Source organism: Erithacus rubecula (genome assembly GCF_903797595.1).
Source record: "Erithacus rubecula genome assembly, chromosome: 3".
NCBI lineage: Eukaryota > Metazoa > Chordata > Aves > Passeriformes > Muscicapidae > Erithacus > Erithacus rubecula.
The window spans coordinates 15695413-15704633 of record NC_136689.1 but is presented as its reverse complement, the minus strand read 5'-3'; the positions used below and the strand labels follow the sequence as shown (position 1 = coordinate 15704633).

The 9221-nt window shown below is 40.3% G+C and overlaps 1 protein-coding gene across 4 annotated transcripts in view; it reads left to right on the top strand.

Annotated features, from left to right (window-relative positions):
- Nucleotides 1–4919: 4919 nt before the first annotated feature.
- Nucleotides 4920–9221, top strand: part of ACBD5 (acyl-CoA binding domain containing 5) — a gene marked incomplete at its 3' end in the record, with an annotated part of 30054 nt that continues 25752 nt past the window's right edge. For all 4 annotated transcript variants that reach the window (XM_079299639.1, XM_079299637.1, XM_079299640.1 and 1 more), the window contains exons 1-3: nt 4920–5223; nt 6318–6438; nt 7857–7929. In XM_079299639.1, the coding sequence (XP_079155765.1) occupies nt 5148–5223; nt 6318–6438; nt 7857–7929 (270 nt within the window). In that variant the 5' untranslated portion in view covers nt 4920–5147. The remainder of the gene's footprint in view (nt 5224–6317; nt 6439–7856; nt 7930–9221) is intronic.

The following is a 9221-nucleotide window of genomic DNA, read 5'->3' as shown; positions in this document are numbered from 1 at the left end:
TGGTTGTAGTTCACCCATCTACCCCATCTAAGTGAACTGGACAGGTCTTATCACCCCAAAACTGGGAAGCAAAGACAATCCTTTATTTCAGTTGAGCAGAAATGATCTAACAATATAAACTGAAATAGCTCCTGAATGTCAAACTTCTTTTTCAATAAAGCTTCCCAGATAAATTTTGTTAGAAATGTCTCACTGCAAATGTGATCTGAATATGAGAGTGAAAAATCCATGGTTCATAACTGGGAAGTGTCTAGCTGGCACTGATTTCTACAGAAGTCTGATCTTTACAGTGACTGGTACAGCAAAAGAGCTGAGTGCTTGTGGGGATGCAATGAGGTGGGTCCTGTGCTGAGACACCCAATTAAACTCAGTCTTAAATCCTTCTGAGAGCTTGTTGGAGACTCACTCCAGTAATTCACCAATCTGTTGAATTAGGTTGTTGAAAGCCATTGACCAAAACCACAGTGGTATATTTTCTGTCTGGATAAATAGCCACAATGATAAACACAAGCCTGAAAATACTTGACATCTTTGCCAGTTATATTCTGGGCTCTGCACACTGGTAAATGTGTTTCATGAAAAATGTCATTAAAACCATCATTTCACAAATTTATTTTTCAGACTTGCTAGAAAGAATAATAAATTTTTTTTTGCTAGAATTTTAAAAGAATATGGATAAAGTAAGGCTGTTTCATTCTTTTCCCCTTCCAGATACTGAAAAGAAAATATCACAAGAGCTGCCTGGCTATAAATATGCCATTGCATAAGCACATTAATATGATACAGTCACAGATTTTGTTTGCTATTCCCAAGAGGCAAATTACACAGGGATAGCCTGCTAAAACTTTAGCAGCAGTAGCTGAGAAGACAAGAAGCACAAATGCCAAAACAGGAAAAATGTACCAGACACAGTTCAATTTTTCAGAGTAAAATTCTTGTTCATTTGCATTATGAAAATGTGTAACACCATAAATATTCCCAAATCAATCAAGTAATTCCAAATTTATATCACTGTAAATGACAGCACAATTTGACCTCCAGAAACTGTATATTTTACTGAAGGGAAAGGATTAAGTATTTATCAAGAGCTGTCTTCTGATGTTTATAATAAGACATGGTTTGTCATTGCTGCAAGATGAAACTACATATTTTTCAAAGCTCAGTTTATGGCACTGTAAGGGAATGGGATTTTTAGAATGTTCTTTCTAGAATATGCAAAATTTGAACAATTCTCTTATAACTATCTGCTGGCTCTACAAGAATAATACCTTGAGGCAACAAGGAAAACTGAACTTTATTAAAAATTTCATCACAGAGATGAATAGTAGGCTTGGAGGAAAAAAAAAAAAGAGGGGCTTAAGACACAATATGGCACTGCATTATGCTTTAGAACCTGAAAAGATACAAACCTGTAAAGGGTTGTGACTTCATAAGTGCTGTATACTTCAATGCAAAGTCAAATGCTGCTGAATATCTTTGGAAGTATGATCATATTTTGTTCTTCAAAGAGCATTTTATGAAACAGATCCAAGCTTATACTCTTGTTACTCCATCTACTTTTTTGAAATAGGTGTGAAGTGGGGGAACATGGCAGAAAACAAAAACTCAGGTTGAAATATTGATCACTGAAAGACCTGAGATACCTGAATTGAATAACTCAAAAGATTTGAAATGGGATCTGTTACCTTCAATGCCTTTGACAAGGAGGAGGCTAATCCTTAGGCAAAGAAGCTGCTGTTAATAATAGTTAAAAATAATTCCATTACTTAATCCCCAACTGTGAAATGAATGGGTATTTCTAGTCAAGTTATTAAGGGTATAACTGAACCTCACAAGGAAACTTCTATCCCCAAAAGCATTCTCGTTTGTGTCAAACTTGTCCTTCGCCCAAAGGGCTTTTGCTGAGGAATTGGCCTACATAAGTGAACAAATTTCAGCTGCTGTTTTTGCCATATTCATGGTAAGCAAAGTTCTCTTTATCCAGAGCTGTTGGTATTGACACAAATATCCTTCATGATTTCATTAAAAAGTCCTCTAAGTAAATGTTATTTGAAACATTAGCCTTTCTACTCTAAACAGTGGAGAAAGTTCTCCTTACAAAAAACTCTTCCCTTCTTAGACATCTTTCCATTCTTCATCAGCATGTAGATTTGACTGAGAAATTTCTAATTTCGTTCTTTGTAATTATGACTATTAGGTTTTAAATAATTCATTTTTCCTCCCTGCTGGATTACATACTTCAAAAAGTAAGCTTTGCTAAAATTACATGCTCTTGGATCTGGTAGCTTACAGAACTTGCTCGTAATGCATATGAGACTATGGTCCACTTTCTTGAGAACCATTTTTAAAGTATTCTGTAAAATACACTGCTGTGATTCAGACCCTTGAGGGAGCAATAGGCATAATTGGTTCCAGTTTCAGCTTTTCACTTGCATAATTTAACTGACTCATTTGTCACTAAAGTAAAATGAAGTTACTCTTCAAGCTGGGCTGGGGTATAGCTCAGCTCTGGAAGCAACTGCGAGAAAACGAATGTAGTAGGATACAAATGAAAATGATACAAAGGGACAGTGGCAGCTCACAAAAGGCACAACATGAGGACTGTAAGGTAGATCCACACATCAGACTTTGACAGACTATCCTGTGGCATAGCAGCACTGAACTTGATAACCACTCCTAATGCACCTGTGAAGGATATGTCCAAGGTTACACTCAAAATCATGCTTGTCTGCCTTTTTTCAGAGATCCCCTAAATGCATTCCTTCAGCAGCTACAACAGCATGCTTCCACACAAGATTTTAGGTGTCTCAATGCTGGCAGGAATGCCTCATATTAATGCTTGACAGGCTCTCCATAAGCAGTTCATGAAACACCAAGTGAAGAGGAGAGTGAGGACTGCAAATCACTCAGGCATGTCAAATGTCACGCACTGCACTCGCTGCCAAATCACACTGGCAGCAGAGCACCACGGTCTCCTCTCTTGCACCTCAGCTGATGGGCATTGTTGGTCACTCTGTCACAGTTCCCAAAGTTTGGCTTCTCATACACTGGATTATAAAAAATAAGAGCGAGTCATACTTACAATTACTTTGGAAACTGCTCTTGTGCAACAATAGAAACATAGCTGAGTTTAGCACATACATCATGATTAGATTCTGGAAGCATGTAATGTAATATAATACATTCCCTAAAGAATGGAGCCTAGGTCCTCCTTGAGATAAAGCTGCAGATCCATTCCTGGCTGTCTGTGAGAGATGAGAGGGTCTCCTTTATTAGCTGTACTCCATATTTAATTATTGTTAACTCTTCATGGAAGTCACAGCACTGAGAATGCAAAATATACATAAAGACATCTATTAACAATACAAATTATTATTGAATACAAGCATTAAAATTAACTAGTAATTTGTGATACGTTCTCACAAAATGTTTGTCAGTGCTCAAAATTTCCCTCTCATTTACTATTTCATGCTTGTGTCAGAGCATGATTGTACTGATTATTTTGGGTTACTTCAATTACCTCATTCTGGATCTGCAGATCTTACACCCTCACACGTCTTAAGTTCAAAGAGGGCAGCTTCTGTTTCTGCACATAGCCATTAAATAGGTTGTCATTTGCATCTCTTCTAAAGCCTACTTCCAGTGAAAGTCAGGGAACATTTATTATAAAAATGCAGACTGCATTTCTCTTAAATCAATTAAAAGGCAAACATCATTATAGATTGTCTCGGATAAACAGAATTTACACATCAGCTGGCCTCACAAAAGGCTCCTAATTTTTGTATTACATTTGAAATTAACTCCTTGCATGCTCAAAGAATACGGAGACCCATTTATCTTCAAAAAGCACTTCCCTTTGATCTGAGCTCTGTCATTCCTACCTTCATGGATAAAAAAAAAAAAAAGATCTTAGTAGAAGCTCACAAGTGCTTTAGCAATCTAGCACTCAAAATGAAAAATGCAGAGGGATTATTCTGTAGCATTCAGGAGTGGAGCAGTGCTCGTAACACGGGTTCATCGTCTGCCCAGTGTGGGGAATCCTATCTGAATCCTATCTGAACCCCTCTGAAGTGTCAGCTTCTCTCCAGCAAAGCTCTTCCCAGGCCAGCCGGCTGCTGACCTTGCAGAATGTACTAGCTCAGCAGAGCTGGGGCTGATCTGCTCTAATTCCCTCTCTCTGGAGCTTTTCTTTCCCACCAGAGGGCATACACTGTGAGCACACTACTGCCTTCAGAGGAATTTAAAATATATATTGTGTACTAGATAAATGAACTGACTTGAATGCCAAGTTTTTGTACTCAATTCCATTCAATGGGGCTGTTAATTCAGCCAGTTGCTCACTGGGTAAATTATTCCATTTGCTACAAAAGCAGTTGGTGTAGCATACTTTTGTTTGACTTTGCAGAGCGCTGGATGCGCAGCGCTTTTGAATAAGGCCATTCATTTACCGAGCTAACTGGTAGTACTGTGCTGGTATTCACCCACATCTCTGGATACCATGGAAATAGTTCCTCCCTGGGTTCTAGACATGCCTAAAATTTTAATGTAAATAAGAGTCATTAAAACTATTTCAAAAAATGTGTCTAATTTAGGTGAATTTGTGGGACTAGGTGCAGATATGAGGATGTCTGAGGAGGGGAGGGAGGCAGCAGCACAGCAGGCCGCCAGGTGCTAGATGTCCTGAAGATAACTGAGATCCGTAAAACGTTATGGCACGTTTTGAAATTTTCACTTTCCTCTATTGCAGCAATACAAGCAAGGGAGAGAGAGGGTAGGAAGAGGAAGAGGAAGGAGAGAGAAAGAAACTACGTTTCCCGGCGTGCCCCCGCGGCCTCGGGGCGGTGCGGGCGCAGGGAAGGGCCGGGAGCCGCTGTGGCAGACGTAACATGGGCGCCTGAGGCCGGGCCCGGGTCGGGGTGGGCTGAGCGAGGGCGAGGCCGCTCCGAGGTGCTGGGCGGGCTGAGCCGGCCCCGCCGGAGGGGAGGCGCGGCCGCGGGGGCCGAGCCCGGAACAGGGACGGGCTGGGGCTGGGTACGGCCCGGCACCGCTCCCGTGCAGGCGGCTGCGGCGGGGCGCTGAGCTGTGCCGAGCCCGCCGCTCCGGACGCGGCCCCGCAGCCGAGCAGCAGGCGGTGAGGGGCCGGGGCCATGGCCGAGACCGGCTCTCTGCACGCCACCAGGTTCGAGGCGGCCGTGAAGGTGATCCAGAGCCTGCCCAAAAATGGTGAGTGCGGCGGGGGCGCCATCGGGAGCGGCGGGCAGGGCCCGGCGGGGCGAGGCCGCGGCCGCGGGGGTCGGGCAGCGGCTGGAGGAGCGCTGCCGGGCTCGGCTCCAGCGCCGCTCCCCGCCCCGGGGCCTTCCGAGCCCCGCCGGTGCTCCTCGGCCGGGAGCCCGGAGCGGGGAATCTGTCAGCTCCCCGCGCTTTCAGCCTCCCTGAAATGCTGAAGTTGCTTCAACACAGCTGTCACCGTGCGTTCCCCGCTGCTGAAAGAGTTAACAAAACGGAAAAGACAAAAACCTCAGCTTTTATCTTTCTGATAAAGTTAATGATAAGGTTTTTTTAAAAAAATTGGTTTATTGCAAACATCATTAATTTTGGTGTAGTGTAAAATCGGATTTTTTTTGGTTCTGAAATAAAGGTCACTGTAAACTTCTAATGATTAGAATCCAACCTCAAGCTACTTGATTTAATGGATTAGTTATGAATCTTCCCTGCCAGCTGTTAAGAGTTTTATATTTACATTTTTTACTTCTACAAAAGTGTGTTCCGCAAAGGAAGAAGAGAAAACCAAATCTGGAGGTATGGTGAAAGCGTTACAGAAAGTGTTGTCAAATACCTAAAGTAAACAAAAACACTGCAGAAGGTTATGTTTTGAGTTAATTGTGTTTGTTTGGTTTGGTTATTTTTTTGAGTTCTGGAGACCCTCGGTAAGTTATCATTAGTTAACAGTAAAGTGACTTGCAAGGTGCTTTGTTTACTGAGAGCTAAACCCATCCCTTTAAACTGAGTGAAAGGACATCAGCTTTTTGTTAATAATTACCTTTTTTTATTCTAATTGTGGAGTTTGACCTTAGCAGTAGTAAAGGTTACAGTCCTTTAAACTCCATCTGAAACTTGGTGTTTGTACAGTAAATATTTTCAGTGGTGCTGGTTCTCTGTAGATGAGGTGAAGATGGTCTCTGTTGACTTATATTGTATTGCTGTGAATCAGGCTGTAACAGGCTGCAGGCTGTTTTCTCAGAGAGCCACTAAGCTTGTAAAATACTCACTAATATTCTTGATGACAATTTAATTGTATTTTAAAATGTTTTCACTAGGTTCATTCCAGCCAACGAATGAAATGATGCTCAAGTTCTATAGCTTTTATAAGCAAGCAACCCAAGGACCTTGTAACATTCCACGACCTGGATTTTGGGATCCAATTGGTAGATACAAATGGTAACTTTTCATGAGTTGTTGTTTTTGGCATTTTTGTAATGCTTGGTGTGGAGATGTTTAGAAGAGTAGCACTTGGAGGAAGAAACTAAACTTTTTTTTTTTTTTTTCAATAAAAAGAATGTCTACAACCTTTGATGTTTGAATTAGATTTCTGTTGTATTCCAACTTCTTTAACTCAGATAATTCTGAGAGTTGCAGGTGGATACCTTTCCTTGGAGTATGCAGGTGGGCAGGTTTTTCTTGGGCAACAAGCATCATGCTACCTCTGCAGTGTTTATCCCATGTTGTAAAGTGAAGTCTTAGGTGCTCTGAAGTGAGTGATGTAGATGAGTGTCTGGAGCTCTTCCTTCTTGAGTTTTCTTGTGTGATGTGAGCCTGAAGTAAATAAGTGCTCATTGGCAACCACTAATACAGGTTGGAGCTCTTGGTGGGGAGGTTGGGTTTATGTCTTTCTGGTTTGTCTGCTCAGTGGCAAGGCTTCCCACTATCTGTGTTTGCTTTGGCCTCAGAAGACTTCTGATTCACCAAATTGCTAAGTTATCTTTGAAAAGCCAGTGTGAATGTTTTGCATATAATATTTTAATGATGATTTTTCTTGACGAACAAATATTACTGCTGTCTTTGTGGTCATGGTGATCTTGGAACTCTGTGGAATGATTCCTAGGATTTTTTTTTTCTTCCTTCCTTCCTCCTCAGCCTCCCCAAGCCAGAGTGCAGGTAACTAGGGCAGTGAGCTTTCATCCACCTGGTTGGTTGTAGCTGGAATGTGAGCCACCAACCTTGGTGATTTTCTGTGAGTGGGACAAATACTCTGCAATGTCAAATCATGTGCAAGACTGAGAAAATGTTTTATTGCAGTCTATGTTTGACAGTTTCCTTGTGCAATACTGATAAATTTGGTTAGAGATTTGTTTTGCAGAGTTGGAGAAGGGAAGATTTTATTTAGGTCATAAGTAGCTGCTGTGGTAACTATTTTCCTACTAGACTGATGTGTCTTTCTCCAATTGCTAAACTCAAAAAGGACAGATTTTCCTGTAGCTTGTTCTACCTCAGTGACTGCCGTTTGTAAGTGCTGGCTGAAGTGTCTGGGCCTATTTTATACAGCAGAGTATCTTAAACTCAGTCAAAAGTGTAATGTGTGTGTCTCATATCTGGGCTGATTTACATCCTACTGGGTACAAAACAATAGGTAGTCAGTGAGAAACTCTTCAGTCCCTAGTCTGTTCAGTTTGTTGCTTGATCTTCCACTATGTGATTATCCTGGCAAATTATATATTTGTACTTAAAAAACAATGGGAATCATTCTTGCATTTTACTTGTATCAGAGCAACTTTGGACATTACATAACTGACCTACTTAAGGCCAAGTTGAAAAAAATCCCTGAATATACTGAAGCTGTATGTGACTTTCTTTCCTAGGGATGCTTGGAGTGCCTTGGGAAACATGTCCAAAGAAGAAGCCATGATAGCCTATGTTGATGAAATGAAAAAGGTAAGTTTACTAATGAAGGGATTTTCTAGAACAAATGTTCCAGAAACAGGAATATGAGAGGCTCCTGCTGAAGCTCTGAATGAGTTATCCCCTGTGTGAACTGGTACATTTCAGTACTGTGCTGTTTGGCCTGTGGGAAGAAGAAAATTACAAAGTTCCTTCAAAAGCTACAGAATTTATGTTGTTTTTAGAGAACCATGAGAACTCTATCTGATATGATGCTTAAATGACAGAGCTATAGAAAGTGAAATATTGGAATCATGGTAAAGGGGACATTAAGGAAGATAAACTGTACCACACACTGCCTCAGTTCTTAGAGCTGAGAGAGGTAAGTTTTCCTGGAAAAGAGACTAAAACAACTTTATAGAAGGACTTTAGGAGAAAAGGTCTCACTATCATGACTGGAGACATGAATATAATGAAATATGTAAACTTACTAATTATTGATTTTTCAGGAAGAACTTAGGAACCTGAATTTTCTGTTCTTGTTATGAATATATTCCATGAATACTATAGTTACAGTGAAACTATTAGCATTGAGTAATCTGCTCTGTTTTCAAATAGATGTGTAATTTGTAAACAGTCACAGTTACCATATTAGCAGGAATTGCAGCATTAACTAAAGTCAACAAAGTTGCAAGTTTCATGTCTTTTGTTACCTAACCCTTTTCACTGCAGTCTTGTCACTGAAACTTTTAGAGATTATTTTTCCAGTTTAAAGATTATTTGCTGTCAATCTGAATAGAAGTGTAATTGTAATCTATTATTATAATGAGATTTGAGTCAAGGGGAAAAGGTTCTACTCCAAATATATTTGCTATTTTCCTATCTTGACATCAGTCTCTGAATCTGTTTAATGGGTGATACAACAAAAATTTTTATTAGACAAGGAGCTGGAGTCTGATTTACTGTTATTTTTTTCCTGTCTGTAGTTTTGGTAATTTAGTTCCTGCTGCTATGACTGTATTTGCTCTAAAATGAAAAATAAGCAGCTGTAAAAAAACCAGAAGCCAAATACTGTTTGTTTGATTAAAAATCCTACTAAATTTTAATAAGTCCTATGAATGTGTGCCCCTAGGTTTAGTGGTTTCAATATCTGTTGATATTTCAGTAGATTACTTTCAGTACAGTAAGTGATTTGGTCAGGAGACACTAAAACAATATGAAACTGCAAAGTTTATTCTAAAAAAAGCTCTAGTAAGCCTCCTGTGAAGAAGTCTGCTTCCTTGACCCTAATGAACCACAAATATTCTGCTTCTTTGTGGGTTACATGTAGGGATTGGAGAACAAAT